At 34.6% G+C, this 23,015-nt stretch overlaps 2 protein-coding genes across 3 annotated transcripts; both read left to right on the forward strand.

The window, feature by feature from the left end:
- Nucleotides 1-1,976: 1,976 nt before the first annotated feature.
- Nucleotides 1,977-10,242, forward strand: LOC145576445 (WAT1-related protein At3g02690, chloroplastic-like). The gene is made up of 7 exons (XM_081634206.1): nt 1,977-2,652; nt 3,713-3,760; nt 5,272-5,394; nt 8,012-8,161; nt 9,249-9,420; nt 9,558-9,618; nt 9,701-10,242. Exons 1-7 carry the CDS (start codon nt 2,071-2,073, stop codon nt 9,804-9,806), a joined length of 1,242 nt encoding a protein of 413 aa, XP_081490332.1. The 5' UTR covers nt 1,977-2,070; the 3' UTR covers nt 9,807-10,242.
- Nucleotides 10,243-19,581: 9,339 nt separating this feature from the next.
- Nucleotides 19,582-22,712, forward strand: LOC145576446 (tetraspanin-6-like). 2 transcript variants are annotated; one of them, XM_081634208.1, is made up of 4 exons: nt 19,582-20,283; nt 21,852-22,171; nt 22,316-22,336; nt 22,443-22,712. In XM_081634208.1, coding segments are annotated over exons 1-3 (813 nt in total). In that variant the 5' UTR covers nt 19,582-19,791; the 3' UTR covers nt 22,317-22,336; nt 22,443-22,712. The 2 variants fall into 2 exon arrangements, with proteins under 2 accessions (XP_081490334.1, XP_081490333.1); XM_081634207.1 differs by lacking the exon at nt 22,316-22,336 and having other exon boundaries at nt 19,583-20,283.
- The last annotated feature ends 303 nt before the right edge of the window (nt 22,713-23,015 follow it).

A 23,015-nucleotide genomic window follows, 5' to 3' on the forward strand; every position in this document is an offset into this window, starting at 1 on the left:
ATGAATAAGCTAATTGAAAAAAGAGCTTTTTCAAAAAGAGCATATTTAGTGAAATAAGCTTTTTAAATAAGCTTCTCACCAAACACCTTGAATTAGCTTATTTAATACTCGCTCCGTTTTTAAATACTTGCTCCACTTTCGTTTTTCGACCATTTTTAAATACTTGCTCCATTTACTTATTTGGAAAGCTTTTACAATATTCAATTAATTTCTCTCACCAAGTGGACCCAACAATATAATTCCATATTCTCTCTTTTTCAATTCCCTCCAATACTTTTGGTTTTTTTTTACAATTATTTATTCTTCCACCAACCCCACTACCTCCCTATTTTATTATTTTCCCCAATTTCTTCTAAAATTCCGTGCATGAAGAAAATGGACAAGTATTTAAAAACGAAAGGAGTAGTTAATAAGCTAATGTTGGTTAAATAAGCTAATTTTACTAAACTAAGCTGTTTACTCCCTCCGTGTTTTTTTAAGTGACACACTTTGACCGACACGTAGTTTTAGGAGATTTTATTGACTTTAATAAAATAAGATGTTAGTGGGGTAGGTTGGAGGAGTGAGAAATGATAAAGTAAAAGAATGTGAGAGGAAGTGAGGACCATGAAAGGAGTGAGAAATAATCAAGTAAGAGATAGTGGGGTGAAAATATATTATTAAAATGTAAGGAATTTCTAAAAGAAGAAGTATGTCACTTAAAAAAAACAGCCGTTTAAGGAAAGTGTGTCATTTAATAAAACACGGAGGGAGTATCAAACATAGCCCTGTGTAGAGGTGTCAAAACCGAACCGACCCGAAAAAAGCTATCCGTTTCGAACTGTAACCGATCCGATTTGATCCGAGAAATTCAAGACCCAAACCCGATTTGTAACCGAACTGAACTCAACCCGAATCCGAATTCGACCCGATCTGAACTTAACCCGGCACCGATTTGATCCGACCTGAACTCAACCCGAATCCGGTTTGACCCGACCTGAACTCTAACCGAACCGATTTGATCCGACCCGAGCTCAACCCGATCCGAAATTGACCCGGCAAATAACCGATCTAATCCGATCTGTTTTGACCCGAACTGATATTAACCCGACCCGATTTTAACTCGATCTGATTTTTACCCGATCCGAATTTAACCAGGCCATAATTAATTTTTGACCTTTTTATTCAAGTTCTTATTGCTCCGTTATTATTAATAAGTTTACGTTTTTTACTACAAAGAAATAATCCGAAGTAGCAAGTTTACTTCATGTATATACCAATTACATAAAATTATTTTCTAAGCTTTATATTCATCTCATCTAAAATTTGCTACAAATAGTTTGTAATACTTGAACATCAAAACCTCTTCTTTTAACTCGATAAAATATACTCCGTATGATACATGAATGACTTGATATTGACCCAATAATAAGGTAAAAACTCAATAATAACTCTAGTTTAAAAATAACCTTATTTAAATATGAATTGGGTCAACTCGATTAAAATCCAGCCAAACACAAAAAGGAATTGAATTGAAATTGACCAATTTAATGAATCAACGGATCAACCTTATCTTAATCAAACTGAACTTGACCGAACCGAAAATCAACCCGACCCAAATTCTTCCGACTCGAAATTAACCCGGTTAAACCCGTTTTGAACCCGATCCGAATTTATCCGAACCGAACATGAACCGATCTGGAGTTGATCCGACCCATATCCGACCCGGACTCGATAGACCATGACCCGAATTTGATCCGACCCGAATTTGACCCGACCTGATCCGATCCGAATTATAAGAATAATTTTGACCCGAACATATCCGACCCGAACAGAACCGACCCGAATAGACCCGACCCAAACTCCATCCGGTTATCCGAATTGACACCTCTAGCCCTGTGTAAGCTCAGTTTAAAGACTCAAAGACAGCTTGCTTTCGTGGTCCTTTGCTGATCACATATTCTCTCTGTTGTCATCATCTCTGCATTATACGAAGTAGTATTGTACAATGGCAAATTACAGTGCAACTTCTCAAAGTTTACTTAACTCAAATTCTTCCAGTCAAGTTCAGATACTGGAGGAGAGAGAATCATGGCGAGTACAACACCACTCTCCTCCACCCACTACCACGCCATCTTCTCAAACCCATCTAAATTTCCCAACTTTCGACCAAATTCTCACAACCCAATTCAACTTCGACCAATTTCATCCAACAAAAACCCACCAAATCTCACAAATTCCGATAAAAAACGTTCTAGATTTCGGGTACTTGTTCGACAAACAAAATCGACGAAAACTGGTGATGTTTCAGAGCAATCAGAGTCGCAGCAATCCGAAATTGAATGTATAGGAACAGGGACTGAAGTAGAATGTGTTGTTAATGAGAATTCAGGGAGAAATGAAGAGGAATTAGGGTTAGGGTTAGGGTTAATTGGGAATTTGTGGGAATGGGCTGTGTTGATTTCACCCTTCTTCTTCTGGGGTACTGCAATGGTGGCAATGAAGGAGGTTTTGCCGAAAGTGGGTCCCTTTTTTGTTGCCTCGTTTCGGCTGATTCCGGCTGGGTTGTTGTTGGTTGGGTTCGCCGCGGCTAAGGGTAGGCCTTTGCCTTCTGGGTTCAATGCTTGGGCACCAATCTCTCTCTTTGCTCTTGTTGATGCCACTTGTTTTCAGGTTTTTGATTACTTGCTCTTTCTCTCTAATTTTGGAGTTCATTTGGTGTAAATATCAGCTTTTGGTATTGTTTTTCCTTATGAAATAGGAGTATTGTTTGACCTTATGTTATACACTTATACAAGTTATACTTGTAGGTAGTAACTGAGTAGTAAGTATATTTATTGTTTTTTCATGTATCTCTAATTTGTAATTGTTGAAATTTGAAAATGTGAGTTGGTTTATTGATGAAGTTTTCTTGTTGGTTGGAATTTACCTCGTTTCAATTCACTACCATTTTTCAGTTTCTTGGCTTATGATTTAAGAACTCTTGTGATGAAGCTGTAATGCACTAATGCCTAATAATCATGTTGATTATGAAGATGGACAACATTAAATTAGAAGCTAGTTTATGTGTTTTCCATAATTTTGTTTGTAGTTTTAAATAGAAACGGAGAATTAGATTACAGAAATGAATAAGGATAACGAATAGGCCCTAATAAACCACTAATTACTCATGTGTTTGGGCATTGGACACGTTTCCCTATGCCTCTTAGAGCGTAATACTTTTCTGGAGAGGCTTTTGTTTTGGTGTTTGTTTGGTCAGTAGGAAGTCAGTGGCAGTCAAACTTCTCTTAGGTAATAGAGGCGTTGATTTAACTATCAGGGTTTGTTTAATTTACAGTTAAAAAAAAAAAAAAAACACAGTTGCATTTACGGGAAGTTGAACTTTTTCCCTGTAAATCAGGCAAGTTTGAAATAGAAGTATCCCAGGTTGTAAACATATGAGAATGAGAGTCATTTCAGTAGAAATGCCAGTTTGTGGATGAACTTACTACAGTACTACACTATTACTTATGCTGACCAAACAAGGTGAGGGAATAAAGTGAATTACTGTCATTGATGCGATGATTGTCATCTGCAATCTACACCTTGCAAAATCTCAGTCTATTGATAATTTTCTAAGGAAAAATTAAGCTATCATTATTTGAATGTATTTTTTATGCAAAGTGTATCAAATTTTACTCACTTTGACGTAAATGGCTTTGCATAATGATTATCTGTTGCTGGCATGTTGCAGGGATTCCTTGCGGAGGGTTTGTTGCGAACAACTGCAGGTCTGGGCAGTGTATGTTTACTTTCTAATGCTTCATATTTAGCTGCTTGACTGGCTTCTTTATCTGTGCAACAAATCCTTTGCTTTAATAATTGATATTTGCTTTGCTATGCAGTGTATCTTATATGGACATTTTAATCCTATTTGGCTTGTTGTTGTGTTGTTGTTTATAGAATAAGAGCAAAAGACTGCATATGACCCATGACCAGTTCTCCTTTTTTGAATGCCGTGAGACTATTTGGAATATTAAGAACTCTTAGAAAGTTTTTGGTTTGAAACCATCCGTCATTCTTTTTCTTGGAGCCCACTCAGATCACCATGATATGAAGCTGAATTGATGTCTTGCTCCAGGGTGCCTACTTTTTACTGTGATTATGTTGTTTATTTTATTTTTATCCCATTAGGTAGAATCATCTTGCTTGCTAGCTCAGCCTGAGGAGTCCTAAATTTCACTTGGAAAGTTGTATTAGCTTTATTTTTTATTTTTATATTATTTTATGTGGGAATTCGGAGTTTCATTCTTGTATATCTGATCCGATTAGGAAAATTTGCTGTAGTTGTTTTGTCCAGTTGCTGCTTCCAAATCAGTTATGCTTCCTTTTAAATCATTTGAATGTTTCCATTGGAGAGTGTGAGGCTTGTTTCTTATGAGTTCTAAGTGTTACAACAAGTATTAGAAATAAGTAAAAACCTTTTCCAATTAGTTTTCTCTTTCCCTGTATCGAATTCTTGGTCTTATTATTTTATTTATTTTTATTACTTTTTAAATTATGGCATTGGTTAGAAGCACTGGTGAAATGATATGAAGTAGGAGGTAAGTTGAAAAATGATGACAATTTTTTTAATTAAAAAAAAATGGCAATTTGAATTATCTACTGCTAATACAAAAGCTGTACTAAGTAAATCCCTTAATAAACTGCTCAATATCTTATAAGTTATTTATATAAGCCACACACTAATTTCTTCTTTAATGATACTAATGCCTATAAGTGAAACTTTTAGATATACGTATAATCTTTTACAGTATACTCCGAATCCCTCACTACAGATAATGTATTAGTATCTTAAAACAGCACTTTGAAGATGTCTCATAAAAATCAACATTATAAAATTACTAAAAAATTATTGCATGCGGCCTAGTATGTTTAGGAACTAGATGATACATCAGCTATGATATTTCACAGCTAAAGCATATGGTTAGGTGTAAACTCAGTGGGATGTTTCTGCCTTTAGCTTACAAATCAATGCCACTTCATGATAATTCAACTGTGATGCCAGAAATTCTTTCTTGGCACTTAACAGGTCACCTAGCTCAACATTTATATTCACTGCCATATCAATAAGGAATTTCTATATAACATTTCACTGTTATGAGTGAGATTAAATTCACAGTTTTGCACCATAGAAGAGAATTATGACATGTTACATGCAAATTCATAGACTTGTTACTTTGTGAATTTCTTGTCTCTTATAATTTGAGTAGTCTGGACGCTGGAGCTTATGACTGAAATCCATGACTGCAGGTTATAATTGACTCACAGCCTCTTACAGTGGCTGTACTTGCAGCTTTTTTCTTTGGTGAGTCGATTGGGTATGTTGGTGCTGCAGGGCTGGTGCTTGGAGTTGTAGGGCTTTTACTACTTGAGGTAATCTTTGAACAAATATAGGCTTCTATTTCCCTTGCTTGCTATACTATCTCCTTGTGATGTATGCTTATATATAGACAATGCATACTCTGATGATCTGACATCTCTGACCTATTGTATGAGATGTTAATATAGCTTGTTTTTGTGTCTAACTACTTCTGAAGAGTGTCTTGTTCGGTTGTTCCCATGATTCCATTGTTTCTTTCCATTTTCTATTTCAGTTCGTCTCACTTTGAAGCCAAAAATAATTGTTTGGCATCGTAGTTGCTTCTGTAATGAAAAAAGAACAATGGTTTACAACTTTACATTGGTTATGGTGTACTTTGTTCCAAGGCCCTCTATCATATTTAAGTATCAAGGAATGACACATTCAACTCCAAGCAAGCAAGCACAGAATGTTTTGACCTGATTCCATTATTTTGATTGCTGTTTTCTTTGTGGTTGATGGTGGGTAGGGAGGCGGAGGTAGTTTCTCTTGTCGATTGTGCATATTTCATATATAAAACATGATGGCTACTATGAGTGTCGATGAGTTAGAGAGGTCTTTCTCAAAAGTCCGTCAATGCTGTGTAACCTAGAGAAAGTGAGAAATTAGATACTAAGAGAGTGAGAGGGGATATCAATGAACAAAAATTTAGAATAAGGTGATGGTAGCATTGACAGAAGTAAATTTGACGGGGAGGAGAATGATGGTGTTGCATATACACTGTGTAAAATTTGTAGATAGAGAAAGGGTAGGTGAATGGAGAAAGATAAGTTGATATGACAGGGTAGGGGAATGGGGGTTATGATATGGGTTAACGATTTTTCCTACCCTTGCATTGCATGGTACCAATATGACCAGCTTCTAATTTGGCTTTAGACCTTCCTTAAATCAGATTTAATTTCTTTTTTCTTTCTTTTTATCTTTTTTATTAACTTTAGCGGCTGTTTGGTTGGGGGTATTCATCAAAGGGAATGAGAAACAACTGCCCTGATTCCCTTAGTTGTTGTTTGTTTGGCTTTTTTTCCCATTCCCTTTACCCTCTCCATTACCCCAAATCCTTCCAACTTGATTCCCCACCCCCCCCCCCCCCCAAGGTTTTTCCATCCACCACAATACCACCATACCTAGACCAACCACCACCATCCTACCCTATCCCAAATTCCCAACCACCCACCACCGTCGCCGCACCTCCACCGCCTCTCGCCGCACCTCCACCTCCATCGAGGGTGGGAGGAGGGTGCCTTTATACGGGGAAAAAGGATGAGTTTTAAGGGTTTTTGCGGGAGTGGGGAGTTTTTCAGGGAAAGGGATCTCCGGCAAGGGATGGGGGAGCTCCGGCGATGTGCGGCGAGTGGTGGGGGAGGGGCGGTGAGTGGTATGGTAGCGGCCGGAGAAGGTCTAAAATAGGTATTGTGTGGTGGTGGTGTGGTGGTGGAAGTGGTAGCTTGTTTTCCTTTGTTATTCAAAACAAACAACATAGCAAAATTGGGGGTTTTTCATTCCATTCCAATTCTTTCCCTTTGTTCATTCCATTCTTATTACCTTTTGCAAACCAAACGGCCCCTTAAAGTTGGAGTTAAATTTGGATTCAAGTTTAGTCTGGTTTGCCCATTCCTTTGTGTAGGATCTTCCTTAGGGTGTGCTTGGAATGATTTTGTAAATTGGATGGTTGGGAACAGGGGGGTTAAATCTAGAGGATTATGATGGCCTTGTTTGATTGAGAGTGCTATTGGGATAAATGAAATTGCCACTACTCCCACTGTCCCCTTTTGTTTGGCTTATAGACAAATGGTGCTTTATTTAAGTCTTGGACTAACATTTTGCAAGTGGACGGGGGTATAGTTGATAATTTTACTTTTATGAGTGTATGCAAGTGGGATAAATCGTGGGGACACATTACTATATAAGGAAATGGGTAAAAGTATAAGATATGACCCAAAATAAAATACAATGCAAACAAATAGGGATGGAAGGAGTACCTGCTAGCCTTGATAAGTAATTGCTAGTTTGCTACTGCCACTCTACAATATTGTTATATACTTCCTCCGTTTCTATTTACTTAACTAACATTCCTAAAATGGAAATGTAATATTACTTGACCCATTCTATATTGCTAAGCTTGTTTTAGATAAATTCTCTAAATTACCCTCATAAAGTGCACATGGGGAACTTTTAGGGGTAATAAGGTAAGCCATGTGCAACAAGGGCCACAAAACTACAATTACTCTCGCCTCTCCTTAAATATTGTGCCCGAGGCTATGGGTCAAGTAAATAGAAACGGAGGAAGTAGCAACTAAGCCAACAACTATTACGTTCTAGTCTTCTGGCCTTAAGCAACTACTAATACTACTCTTGCTTTAGGAAACCACAATATGAATCATTAATAGACTTTGAAAACTTTAAAAGATATCATTATTAATAGCTTTAAACAATCACATATAGTCTCTTGAATCAACAACTTCCTTAGGAAACCACTAATAGCTACAGGGAACTACAAGTTCAGCTTTTGCATATTATCCCTTAACAACCTGTAGGAAACAGCTAATCCCTCTAGATCAGATTTTGCATGATTTTGGTATTACAGCTACTACTCACTTATTATTGTGGATTTGTTTGCAATTTATTTTGCAGCTACCTGTAATTGCAATTGATGGGAATGATTTTTCATTATGGGGGAGTGGTGAGTGGTGGATGCTTCTATCAGCACAAAGCATGGCAATTGGAACTGTCATGGTGCGTTGGGTTTCCAAGTTTTCTGACCCAATTATGGCAACAGGATGGGTATGTCTCTGTATTCATGCTTCGTAATGTAATCTGGTCCTTGTTTAATGGGTAATGCATGCTGAGTTAGAAATTTATTCAAAAACGATCAATGGCTTTGATCTGGTTCGTTTGGCATACCGTGGTTTTCTGTTTTTTGGTTTATTGTTTTTTTAAATCATATGATATATGTTATATAATGAATAAAAAATTAGTCAAACTTATTTTTGAAAATTTTGAAAACTGACAAAGAAAAGTGGAAACACCTTTTTCTTGTTTCCTGTTTTTGGTTTTTTGTTTTAAAAAAAAATTAGAAACCGAAAACAAAAAACAATGCCAAACAAAAGTTTGGATTCTTACTCTGATGAATGATTTTCTTTTCTTGTTAAAACATTTTAAAACCTATTCGAATGTACGGTTTTGCATGTATAGTTTTGTTTTAAACTTGGCCTAAGGAATGTATTCTCCTATTCCGCAAGTTGTTTCAGCTTATGAAGTGTGCTGTCTGTACATATTCATTTGGAATGTAAATGAAAGCGGTAATTTCCTATTAAGTGGTCTCATGTCATGAGACAAAATGGGATCCCATTCTCAATTATAGTCACCCCAATCTGCAAGTTAATCATTTTATCACACCAAACTGCTAACTAATCATGTTCAATTCTATTGGCTTGCCTGAATATGGTGTTAATCTTGAGGGTAGATTATAATGCAGAATAAATTATCAGGAGACTAATTTAAGGGGGCAATATTTCTGGGCTAATTTTTCCTTATGTTTGGCATGAAGTTGATAGATTAACCTGTAATTCACTTTGCTCAAAATTATTAAAGAATTGTTTTTTAACAACTGGAAAAAATCATTGGGCTTATCATTTTGGGATTGGATCTACATCATCTAAACATTATTCACATCATATGAAGATTAAATTCAAATTGTATTTGCATAGGCTGCTATCATGCTTCTGCCCATTCGTGTTTTGGTGCTTCTGCTATTTAAATTGAGAACAGAAATAGAAATTAATTAAGGCCCTATATCTAGCTTCAATTGTTCGTATCATTTTATGTTTCTTTTTATGTTTCAATCTGACAGATGCAATTTTTGTCACAGCACATGTTACTTGGTGGCATTCCGTTGGTAGCTTTATCGATACTTAATAATGATCCTGCATTCAATGGGAGTCTTAATGAGCTCTCTGCCAGTGACTTTTCAGCACTGTTCTATACATCCATCTTTGGGAGCGCTGTCAGCTATGGTGTATTTTTCTATAATGCGACTAGAGGTCCTATAATCTTAACATCATTTATATTGTTTCACTAGTTACTGCAACATATTGTCTTGAGTTAATTGATGCTATTGCCTCTTTGAAACAAGCGATTGCTGTCCAATCCATGTTAACTTGGGTAGTTTTTATTGCAGGTAGTCTGACAAAGCTTAGTTCTCTAACTTTTCTGACTCCAATGTTTGCTTCTATTTTCGGGTAAGATTATCTCCATTTTATCCAACTGCCTTGCCTTCATGAGATGTCTTGTGCTGTAAATTGTGACTCGGTTTCTATTCAGGTTTTTGTATTTAGATGAGAGCTTCTCGAATGTGCAACTTGTTGGGGCCTTTATAACATTGGTAGCTATATACATGGTAAATTATAAAAAAAGCACTGTGGAATGAACCAGCGAATTCTGGATTTCAGTAAACCTACTTGATAAAAGTTCAAGAGGAAGAACATATATCAAACGTACATTCTCAAGTTTGATTGACGAATCATGTAGCTTATACATACACGCATGGGACGTTTCATCATCAAAGATTAAGTGAAAGATAATTATACCAGGTATAATACTGTATAATGCCGAAGGACAGATTTTCAAGCTACCTAGAATTGCTGGAATGAAGTGGAACCACTTCTCGAATTGAACTACATTATCTTCTACGGTGGATTTGTAGCAAGCTCAAAGTGCACAATCTTGGATTCTCGGTATTCCTTAAATCTCTCTGTAAATTAATCTAGTTTTTCATGATAGGTCCTTGCCAGTATTATATTTAATGTTGTATAAAGGAGCTGGGATATATGCTCCGGGTTGTGTATATAATGGCATTTCTATAAGACCTATCGCGAGGGTTGAGGAATGTTAGGGTTCTTAGCATCAGAAAATCTTGCGTGGATCTGGTCCACAATAATATTATTACTGACATTATATTCAATATAGTGACCCCTAATTTTAATATAGTAACCTCATTTTTTAACATAGTAACCTTTTTTAAAACTTGTGTGACCTTTAATGTTATTATGAATTTAAACTACGACATTATGTTGAATAGTGACTAATTTTGACATAGTGATTATTATTATTCATATTGACCAATTATACTAAAATTTTCATTAAAAAAATTAACCTCTTATAGCTTTTATAATGTCACACTAACTTTTATTTCAACATAATAACCTTTATTTTAATATAGTTACTTTTTTTGTATTAATAAAACAATCATATTGTCTCTAATGTTGGTGGTCCACAATAAATTAGTGTGAACCAGGTCCATTTAAGAATTTGTATAATAATGAAGACTACCTTGACTTATCAGGTGTTTATATGGATGAAAGCCAAGGAAATTTGAACTACTAAATAAGATTAGGAAAAGTAATTAAACTGTGATGAGGTTGATACTGTGTTAATATTACTGTTATGAACTTATGATTGAATGGAACGAAACATGAGAAGTTCTATAGATCTTCGGGAATAAAAAATTCTATATGAAAGATGAGCTTTTTTCCAATTTTACCAAGTGGTACCCTAATTTTGAAAAATTAAGCATAGTGCGCATTTTTTGGTTTTATGGCTAACTTTTATAATGGTACCCTTCCCAGCCACCAGCTCGTCGCCGCCCTACCTAGCCTCTACCGTCCTCTCTCTGCCATCCCTAGCCCCCCCACCTTTGTCGGCAAACATAACCCTCCTGTGCTGACGAACAGATCCCTGCGCTGGCAACCTACCCTCCCTCTTCCTCTTACCATGACCTTCCTCTTTCCATCGCCATCCTTGCAGGCGATCCCCAACCCACCCCCTAAACCCTAAACCTCTTGTCGCAATCAATCAGCAACCACACAGCTCAAAAATCAACAAACTAACTCCAAAATTACTTGCAAAAACCGACTAAAATCATCATTAATCTGTCTCTGCGACACATATCAAGCAAATAGGAGGTAACCCCTAAACCTCTTGTCACAATCAATCAACAACCACACAAATCCAAAATCAACAAAATAACTTCAAAACTACTTAGAAAAAACTGACTAAAACCACCATTAATCCGTTTTCGCGACACTAATCAAGCAAAGAGGAGGTAACCCCCAATTTCTGCAACACTAAAATGGTGACACTCTCTCTACCTCTCTCCTTTCTTTTATATATATATATATATATATATATATATATATATATATATATATATATATATATATATATATATATATATATATATATATATATATATATATATATATATATATATATATATATATATATATATATATATATATATATATATATATATATATATATATATTATTATGGCCCTATTTAAGAATTTTATCCCACTTATAACTTTTTACATAACTAGTTAAAGTTAACTATGATTAGACTTTGAGTCCATTAAACTTGAAAAATGTGTCCATTTAACATGAAACCACTAGTAGAAAAAACTAAATGGGAAGCCCCAATTGGCAAGCGGTTTTTCAAATCCGCTTCGAAAGACCCTATTTTAAAAAAAAAAAGAAAAAAAAAACTCTTTTTTAGAATGGCAAGCGGTTTTGGCGCGAACTGCTTCCCATTACATGTATTGGCAAGCGGGGGTTGAACCGCTTGCCAATTCAAAAAAAAAAATTTGCGGGAATTGAAACTCAGCAGTCAGTGGCACTTAGTCGAATTTTTCCCCAAAAATTCGAACAGTACTCTCTAATTCACTTCCCCTCTCTTTCTCACTCCTTGCTTCCAACTCCACTCTCAAGCATACTCCACCACCGCCGCCGCCGCCGCCACCACCACTCCTTTCACTCCCTTTTCTCTCTCTTTTTTTTTTTTAATTTTCGTGGGTTTGTTTGTAGCTGCTCCTGTGCGAAAATTTGCAGCGTTCGTGGGGAGGTGTTGCTCAAGGTCGCTGGTGGTGTTCGTGGCTGCATGCTGCTGTTTTCGTGGGGGTGCGGCTGCCAATTCATGGGTGGCTGGTGGTGTGTGTTCTGATTTTTCGCCCCACCACCACACCTCTCTCTCTCCCTGCCCTAATTGAAGCTACTACTTCTTTCAAAGCCACCACAAGTCTAACTCTCACCCCACAATATCAATCCTTCTCTTTCACACTCTCAAATTAGGGTGAGCTCTTGCTAAACTTTACTTAAATATGTATTAATTGTTTGTTTATTCCAAACTTTAAAGTTAGGGTTTCAAATTTAGTGAGCACATTTATCTTAATTGTTTTATTAATTGTTTGTTTATTCCATAATGTTAATTGTTACTTTAATTGTTTAAATGTTATATATATATATATATATATATATATATATATATATATATATATATATATATATATATATATATATATATATATATATATATATATATATATATATATATATATATATGTTGTTTGAATATGAGTAGCTTTAAAGTTAATTTTTTGAAGAGAATAGTTATTAGTTAACATGTTAGTTTGTTAAATTTGGTTAGTAAATTATAATGTTTGAATGGATTGCTATGAATGAATGAATGGATTGTTAACCTTAGTTTGATTTTAGGTAATTTAATTAGCAATATATGAATGAATGAACTTGTGTATTGTTAGTTGAATGTCATATAAATGCAAATATTCCCAACACGTTGGCATACTAACTCGTAAAATACCTATTACACTTGATTGGGCCGAGGTACCACCCGGGTTGCTTCAAACGGCTTGGGACGATACAATGGTAAGTCTTTTGAATTTGCTGTTTTATTTTGGCTTACAAATCATGTAGTACAAGAAAGAGGCAAAACCCGCAATTCCCCTCGGCAATTTCCATGGCCTGCTGCTTCTGCCTACAAGCTGCCTTGGCTTCTGCAGCTACCTAGGCAGCTGCTGCTGCCTGGGCAGTTGCCTGGGCCTGCTGCAGCTGCCTGGGCCTGCCAGGGCTGCAGTTGCCTGGGCTGCTGGGCCTGCTTCTCCTTTTTTTTTTGTTTTTTTTTTGTTTACTTAAAATAGTAGATAAATGCTGATGCTAATCTTGCCTGGGCTGGGCTGCTGATGCTAATCTTTTAGGGCTGTAAAATACTAAAATAGTAGATAAATAATGCATTCATGTGCTAATCTTTTACTTAACATACATTTTAGTGAGTTAATCTTTTTTAAACATATACTTCGTATATATTATATACTAAATATATAATACATATATTTACATAAATTATGCATTCATGAGTTTATCTATTTTCGTGTCATGACCAATTAATAGGCATATATCATTCCAAAAAGCATTATATATATGACCTCGATCCTTGGGATACATCTTCCACCATCATTTGAGGTTTAGATTGCACATCCCTGCTGCTGCAGTTTCCTGGGCTGCTGCAGCTGCCTGGGCTGCTGCTGCTGCCTGGGCAGTTGCTTGGGCTGCTGCAGCTGCCTGGGCAGTTTCCTGGGCTGCTGCTGCTGCCTGGGCAGCGACAGTTGCCTGGGCTGCTGGGCCTGCTTCCCCTTTTTTTTTGTTTTATAAAAAACTATTAACGTTGACAGTTGTCATTCTTACAGAGTGTGTTTAACATTCCTGATGAGCCAGCCAAGAGAAAATCGTTTGACGCTTTTGTACAAGAAAGATTCAAAAATTTCAAAAGTTACTTGAGAACTAGATGGATCCATAAGAAAAAAAGGAAAAGACCAAAGAAAAATAAAAAAGCTACTGAAGGAGAGGACAAACCTGATATCAAACCGTGGGAGCTCAACACGTTGAGGAGGTATGTGTTTTTTTTTTCCCTATCAATAATTGCTTCCATGGCAGCTGCAGCAGCAGCAGCCCAGGCAGCTGCTGTAGCCATTGCAGCAGCCCAGGCAGCTGCTGTAGCCATGGCAGCAGCCCAGGCAGGTGCCCAGGCCGCTGCAGCAGCCACGGCAGCAGCAGCAGCAGGCCAGGCAGGTGCCCAGGCCGCTGCAGCAGCTACGGCAGCAGCCCAGGCAGCTGCAGCAGCCACGGAAGTAGCCTTGGCAGCAGCAGCAGCAGCCCAGGCAGCTGCAGCAGCCAAGCTAGCTGCAGCTGCTGCCAGCAGCAGCCATATGGCAGCAGCCCGGGGAATGTGGTAGTATTTTATGAACTTGGTGCGTAATTGAAAGTGAATTTGGCCATTGTGGTAAAATTTTTTGAACTTGTTGCGTAATTGATAGGGAATTTGGTAATGAAGTCATACATGTCATATTTGGGCCATTTTGGGTAAATTGCGTCCTAAAACTTAGTAAATTGTTATTTTGATGTGATTTCGAACCTTATACACCTAAGACTAGGTAATAGTGACATGTTATGAGAAAGAAATAGTCCATTTGATAAGAAATGTAGAAATTGGGCAAAGTAGTAGTCAACTAGGCCTTATTTGGGCCATTTTGGATAAAATCCATCCTAAAACTTAGTAAAATGCATTTTGATGTGATTCCAAGCCTTAAACACCTAAGACTAGGTAATAGTGACATGTTATGAGAAAGAAATAGTCCATTTGATAAGAAATATAGAAATTGGGCAAAGTAGTAGTCAACTAGGCCTTATTTGAGCCATTTTGGATAAAATCTGTCCTAAAACTTAGTAAAATGCATTTTGATGTGATTCCAAGCCTTAAACACCTAAGACGAGGTAATAGTGACATATTATGAGAAAGAAATAGTCCATTTGATAAGAAATGTAGAAATTGGGCAAAGTAGTAGTCAAATAGGCCTTATTTGGGCCATTTTGGATGAAATCCGTCCTAAAACTTAGTAAAATGCATTTTGATGTGATTCCAAGCCTTAAACACCTAAGACTAGGTAATATTGATATGTTATGAGAAAGAATTAATTCATTTGATAAGAAATGTAGAAAATAGGCAAAGTAGAAGTCATATAGGCCTTATTTGGGGCATCATGGATAAAATGCGTCCTAAAACTTAATAAAATGTTCTTTTGATGTGATTTCAAGTCTTATACACCAAGTACTAGATAATATTGACATGTTATGATAAAGAATTAGTGCATTTGATACAAAATGTAGAAAATGGGCAAAGTGGAAGTCATATAGGCCTTATTTGGGACATCCATGTATAAAATGTGTCCTAAAACTTAGTAAAATGTTCTTTTGATGTGATTTCAAGTCTTAGACACCAAAAACTAGGTAATATTGACATGTTATGATAAAGAATTAGTGCATTTGATAAATAATGTAGAAAATGGGCAAAGTAGAAGTCATATAGGCCTTATTTGGGGCATCTTGTATAAAATGCGTCCTAAAACTTAGTAAAATGTTCTTTTGATGTGGTTTCAAGCCTTAGACACCTAAGACTAGGTAATATTGACATGTTATGAGAAAGAATTAGTGCATTTGACTAGAATAGTAGAAAATGGGCAAAGTAAAAGTCCAATAGGCCTTATTTGGGGCATCCTTAGATAAAATAGACCCTAAAACTTAGTAAAATGTTTTTTTGATGTGATTTCAAGTCTTAGACACCAAGTACTAGGTAATATTGACATGTTATGATAAACAATTAGTTCATTTGATAAAAAAATGTAGAAAATGGGCAAAGTAGAAGTCATATAGGCCTTATTTGGGGCATCCATGGATAAAATGTGTCCTAAAACTTAGTAAAATGTTATTTTGATGCGATTTCAAGTCTTAGACACCAAATACTAGGTAATATTGACATGTTATGATAAAGAATTAGTGCATTTGATAAAAAATGTAGAAAATGGGCAAAGTATAAGTCATATAGGCCTTTTTTGGGGCATCTTGTATAAAATGCGTCCTAAAACTTAGTAAAATGTTCTTTTGATGTGATTTCAAACATGAGACACCTAAGACTAGGTAATATTGACATGTTATGAGAAAGAATTAGTGCATTTGACTAGAATAGTAGAAAATGGGCAAAGTAGAAGTCCAATAGGCCTTATTTGGGGCATCCTTGGATAAAATAGGCCCTAAAACTTAGTAAAATATTTTTTTGATGTGATTTCAAGTCTTAGACACCAAGTACTAGGTAATATTGATATGTTATGATAAAGAATTAGTGCATTTGATAAAAAATGTAGAAAATGGGCAAAGTAGAAGTCATATAGGCCTTATTTGGGGCATCTTGTATAAAATGCGTCCTAAAACTTAGTAAAATATTCTTTTGATGTGATTTCAAGCCTTAGACACCTAAGACTAGGTAATATTGACATGTTATGAGAAAAAATTAGTGCATTTGACTAGAATAGTAGAAAATGGGCAAAGTAGAAGTCTAATAGGCCTTATTTGGGGCATCCTTGGATAAAATAGACCCTAAAACTTAGTAAAATGTTTTTTTGATGTGATTTCAAGTATTAGAAACCAAGTACTAGGTAATATTGACATGTTATGATAAAGAATAAGTGCATTTGATAAAAAATATAAAAAATGGGCAAAGTAGAAGTCATATAGGCCTTATTTGGGGCATCTTGTATAAAATGCGTCCTAAAACTTAGTAAAATGTTCTTTTGATGTGATTTCAAGCCTTAGACACCTAATACTAGGTAATATTGACTTGTTTTGATAGAGAATTAGTGCATATGATATGAAATGTAGAAAATGGGAAAAGTACAAGTCATATAGGACTTATGTGGGGCATCAATGGGTAAAATGCGTAATGCTCTTTTGATGTGATTTGTAAATGGCATAATGCTCTTTTGATGTGATTTGTAAATGGCATCAATTAGTCCTAGCTAGCTAATTATTTGAATTTTTTTTATAATAGTCAAGTGTTATATATATAATGTTTGTTTTTTTTTTTTTTTTTCCTAAAGGTTTGCGCGATTCAAAGGGAAGGCCCGTTAACAAGCAAAGAAATCGATGAAATTCGCGACATGTGGGCTTATTTCGTGACATTTGATGGCATCTATTAGTATTGTCGGAGTGGGTGCACACACACCAAATTAATTAGTGAGCTTGAGTTTAGTTATTAGTATGATGAACATTATTTTAGTTAGTATATGTTTTTTTTTTATATAACATTAATTATGATTAGTACGTAGCTATTGATGGTGTTATATATCTTTACACATTTTGGTGTACTTACATATTATTGTTAATTCAATATTACAATGATGTTACTTTTGATATGATATATATATGTAATTTTTATTTCATGTTATTATTGTATTATTATTAATAATATTAATATTATTGTGACAGGTCCCTATTATAATTAAGACATGACTATTTATATTAAAACAGGTCGCTAATTATATTATTACAAATTAATAATAATTTTGGAAAAAAAAAAAAAGGAATGGCAAGCGGTTTAGGTTCAGAACCGCTTCCCATTTGAAGAGAATGGCAAGCGGTTTGGCGCCAAAACCGCTTGCCATTCTCATCAAAAGGCAAGCGGTTCTGAACCGCTTGCCATTTGAATGGCCATTGGCAAGCCCCCCATTAGGGAGCGGTTCAAAACCGCTTGCCATTGGGGGGTTTGAACCGCTTGCCAATTTGTTTTTTCTACTAGTGAACAAAAGGAACACTGTTAAAACTAAATAAGATTGAGATTGATTTTGTATGATCTTGTTCTCTTTAATTAAGACGGAAATATCTAGAATGACAGGAAGAAAAAGACCATCTTTACAAATATTGGGATTACAAATCTACCTAGCTAGGAATATAATCCACTAGAGGCATGTCACTACCTTCCATACTATACCAAAATGTTAAATGTCACGCAAATAAAATTGTCTTCATGAAAAATGACTAGACAATGCAAAGCATACGAAAGGCATTCTAAATTCTCGACATTTATTCTTTTCGAAGAGCATCGATACCAATCACCAACTACAGGAAAATATGAGTGAATAATTGAATACAATAGCAAAAATATTAAAGTTAGTGGAGCCTTAAAGAGAATCAAGCAAAGCATAAAACATACGGCAGAAGATAAGGAAGATATGAGAAAGGGCATCTTTTAATTTCTGTAGGTAGAGAGATTATTAGTTGGTGAGTATTAGTGGATCAAGGTTTTGTTCATAATTCTAAAGTTGTACATAAAGCAATAAAGTTTCACTCGATCATGCATGATATTTCTAGATTAAATGATCCCTTTTTTCTTGAGTATTGCCTCGTTTTATAAAATATTATTATTAATATTATTATAGTTAATGGAAACGAATAAATGAGGTATTAGAATTAAATATAAAAATTAAGAACGCGTAATTTGTAGTTATATCAAGTAAATAAAGATATATTTATAAGATATGTTAAAGCAAATAAGAACAGAAAATAATTTATAAGACCAAATTTAAATGTGTGTGAATGGTGATAATGTTTGAACATCTTTAGATTATTTGTAACATACTCTACATGCAAATTCGTACATCTTTTTCTTAATTTTATTAACACTAACAAAACAACTAAAGTCATACTTTCACTAATATTATTAAGTGCTATCTTTAACTAATGTGAAAATAATAGTGAAATATATAAACATAAATAATGAAGCTAGCATACTTTGGAATTTGTTATACGTAGTATATATCTGGGTGCACCACCGTACACCCAACTAACCTAACAACTAACCTGAGGTTAGTTTTAGCTTTTCATTTGATGATCGATTAAATGAAAAATAATCATCAAACTGAGAACAACATACTCATGGGTGTACAGTACACCCCGAGTGTATATAACAATCTTTCAGCTTGAAACTCCGTATTATGCATATATAATATTAGCTAGTTTTTGAAAGTGGTGTATATACTTCCAATTCCTTCGTTCCTTTCTTTCCCTCTTCTTGTGTAAGTCCATTATTACAAGGAAAAACTTTGTTCATACATTGTTACTCCATTATATACAATGATAATATATACCTGTGCATTTTTAAATAAACTTCTTTTTCCTACTTAAAAAGTATAAAATGTCCCACTTTTCACTAACCTCCCCATTATCATAATTTAAGGGAATGAAGGGAATACTTAACGAGGAAATCTAGCAAAATCACACCTATAATTTAACTAGTAACTTAGTAGCTAAGGGTTGATTTAGTCAAAGGGTTAGAACATTATTGCACTTATAAAAAGGCACCTTGATTCCCTACTCATGAAAAAGCAATAACAATCAAGCTAAGTGGAGATTCATTTGCCTTTCTTTTCCTGCGTCCTTTCTTTTTACAGCATATTGGACCATATAAAATATACTCCATACTTCCATTATCACACTACTAGAGCTTAATATATAAGCACAAATTAAAGCAATCCCAATAAGCACCCTTATCAACTCTAAAGAGACACCCATATAACTCTTCATATACTATTTCATCATCACCTAACATATTTTCTTTGCTAACGTTGTTACATTCTCAAAGCTCCAACTCGAGAACTAGTATAAACTGAAACAACTCCTTTACCAGCTATCTGATACAACTGTTTATTAGTACGTGGTAATAAGGTATTACAAATCATGCGTAGGTTGAGTAACACAGTAATAGGTTTCCTAAACCTATTTACTCTCCTAGCATCAATACCCATCATTGGAGCAGGGCTTTACATGGCAAAGGATAGTACAACATGCGAGAATTTCCTCCAAACTCCGCTTCTTGTAGTCGGCTTCATTGTCCTCATCATTTCCCTAGCAGGGTTCATTGGTGCATGTTTTCACGTAGCATGGGCTCTATGGGTGTACCTAGTGGTCATGTTGCTACTCATCATTGTTTTGATGGTCATAACCGTGTTCGGTTTCGTGGTTACGAGCCAAGGGGGTGGTACTCAAATCCCAGGGAGGGTTTATAGAGAGTATCACCTACAAGATTACTCCCCTTGGTTAAGGGCTAGGGTTAAGGACCCTAAGTATTGGAATAATATTAGGGGTTGTATTTTTGGGTCTAAGACTTGTGCTAAGGTTGCTACTTGGACTCCTGTTGATTATCTTAGGAATGATATGACTCCTGTCCAGGTACTCCCTCTTAGCCTTTTCGTTTTTCCTTACTTTTGTTTAGTGTCTCTTTTGTCGTAAATTTAACTGCAACATTTTACTTTTACACTTAGCTTGTTTAATAGATTTAACTGTTAATCATCATTGTTCACAATTAATAACTACTATAAGAATGAAAGAATTTCGGAATATACACTGAGCAGAATTTATCAACATCTCACATAACTATATTTTATCTTAAATATCACCCAAAGTAGTTTAACAAAAAAAAAAAAAAAAAATCTTATTGTTTAAATTCATGTTTAAGAATTAGGCGGTATTGATGAGGTAGACTAAGTATAAATGGTTCAAATACATGTATAATTCTCTTTGTCATATTTGCATATTATATTAGAGATAAAAAAAAATATAAAAAATTGGAAGTTGGAGCATCCAAAAAATGTAATTATACTTTGTCTAATTAAGCCTTATTCTTATTTTCAAAGTTGAAGATAAATATATGTAGAAATCCAGAAATAATAATAAAAAAAAAATAAATTTATTAAAAAATCACATTAAATTTTATTATTTTATTTACCAAGCAATGTTTACCTCCAAAAAAAAAAAAAAAAGCAATGGAAAACTAGCAAAATTGCAAAACATACTTTTACTCACTAAAAATCCAAACAAATTAAAATTAGTAGAAGTAATATTTATAGAATTATCTTTCTTACAAATTAATTCCATAAGTTTACTACTATTCCATACTAATCTTCATGACTAAGTAATTAGCATTGGAGTAATTTCAAATATCTCCTTTACTAGTAGTAAGATAACCGAAGCAGCTTTGTTGTCTCCTTTGAAAGCAATGTTTGGATAGGAAAAAAGATATGGAGAATTTTTTTTGCTTTTATCTTCGTAAGTTGATGAAACGGAAAGATCACATTATAGTGGATTAGAGGGAATTAATTCTCAATTTGTTTTGCATGGTCCATCCTTTTACTTTTAAATTGATATTCATTTTGCCTTTGTTGCAATTTGCAAAAGATATTTTGTGTATGATATAACATAATCCTACTTTTTTCCTTAAAAGTTTTACTTTATAAATCTTTAATTAGGAAATTAGATGGCTTAAGAAAACTAACTCGTACGAAAAGATTACTGATCAAAGTTACTTAATCTTTTTGAATAATGGCAAGCTAATTCTTGAATAAATAAAGTTTTATGTATTGCATCTTCATACAAAATAATACAGAGTAAAAGTTTTAGGATAGAAAACATAAATTTTCAATTCATAATTAATTAGTTGTTTCATTGTTTCTATCTTTGATTTTTAATTATAGATATGTCATGTCTATTTGAATTTGTTAGTTGTGTAAGTTATATTATCATCTCTTCAATTACTTCATATTAAATAATTTTAACAAGTTTTTCAAAAAAAAAAAAAAAAAAAAAAAAAAAAAATGTAACAAGGGTATGTAAAGCATCGACTGAACAATTAAATCATAAACCATTTGTTTTACATTATGAAAAGTGAACCTTTTAATATATTCTAAAATATTTTATGCGACTACTAATTTGATAAAGGGAATGTATGTATTTTTGTACAGTCAGGATGTTGTAAGCCACCAACATCGTGTACATACGGGCAAGATCCGGTTATGATGGTACAAGATCCGGATTGCTACAAGTGGAACAACGACCCGAATTTGCTATGCTACGAGTGTGATTCTTGCAAGGCTGGAGTACTCGAGTCCATAAGGAGGGATTGGCACAAATTGTCTGTCCTCAATGTAGTTATGCTTATCTTGCTCATTGGCGTATACTCCATTGGTTGTTGTGCATTCCAAAACACCCGTCGGGCTGAAACCGATTACCCGTATGGCCATAACCGTATGACCAAAGTCCGACCCAGATGGGACTTTTACTGGTGAGTTATTCTCACAATGATTTAATTTATTTATTTATCTTACTTTTAAAATGTCATCTTAAAATATAAACTTGTACACAACGGATGACTTTCCCTGAATCATATATAGCTCGTGTTTTTTTTATTTATTTTTATCACTTACAGATTTCTTTTGACCATATATAGGTAAGATTTTGTTTAATCTTTCATTGGCTTTTAAATTTTAATTTTCTTTTAATTTTCATTTTTTATAAACTTTATTTATGTTAATAAAACTTTCAATTCTTTTCAGGTGGAGATGGTGGCGTGATAGAAGAGAACAGCTTTGGTAGACTAGTAACTTTTTTTTTTACGTCTTTTTTTGTTTTAATTTGATGGAGCCAAAAGTGGTGTTATTTTCCATGTTTGTGCATGTTCTTGGCTCCTCTTTCTTGTACAAACGAAGGGTCAACCCTTTTTCTCCTGCTAAGCTTGTATCTATATATTTAGATAGGGTTTGTATCAATATTGGCTTATGGATACGTTTAAAAGTTTTGTAGAGTGACGGGATTTGGTTATTTTATCTCGGATTTTGATATCATCAACTTAAAAAAAAGTTACATTACAGTAAATATAAGGTTTAATAAGTAATTAATCAGTAGATCAAGATATGTCACTTTTATAACAATTGTACATTCGAAAAATTTTCTTTATTAAAATAGGTACACGTGTATCGACTTCTGATAATGATAAATGAACACTATATAGTATCTTGATGAAGAGAATGCATGCCACTCAACACCATCTTAGCTTGTTCAATGATTCAACATGTATATCGTCTAGCAATCTAGTTGATTGTAATAAATTATGTACAATTTTCTTTTTC

Source organism: Chenopodium album, chromosome 13 (genome assembly GCF_948465745.1).
Source record: "Chenopodium album chromosome 13, dcCheAlbu1.1, whole genome shotgun sequence".
Classification (NCBI taxonomy): domain Eukaryota; kingdom Viridiplantae; phylum Streptophyta; class Magnoliopsida; order Caryophyllales; family Amaranthaceae; genus Chenopodium; species Chenopodium album.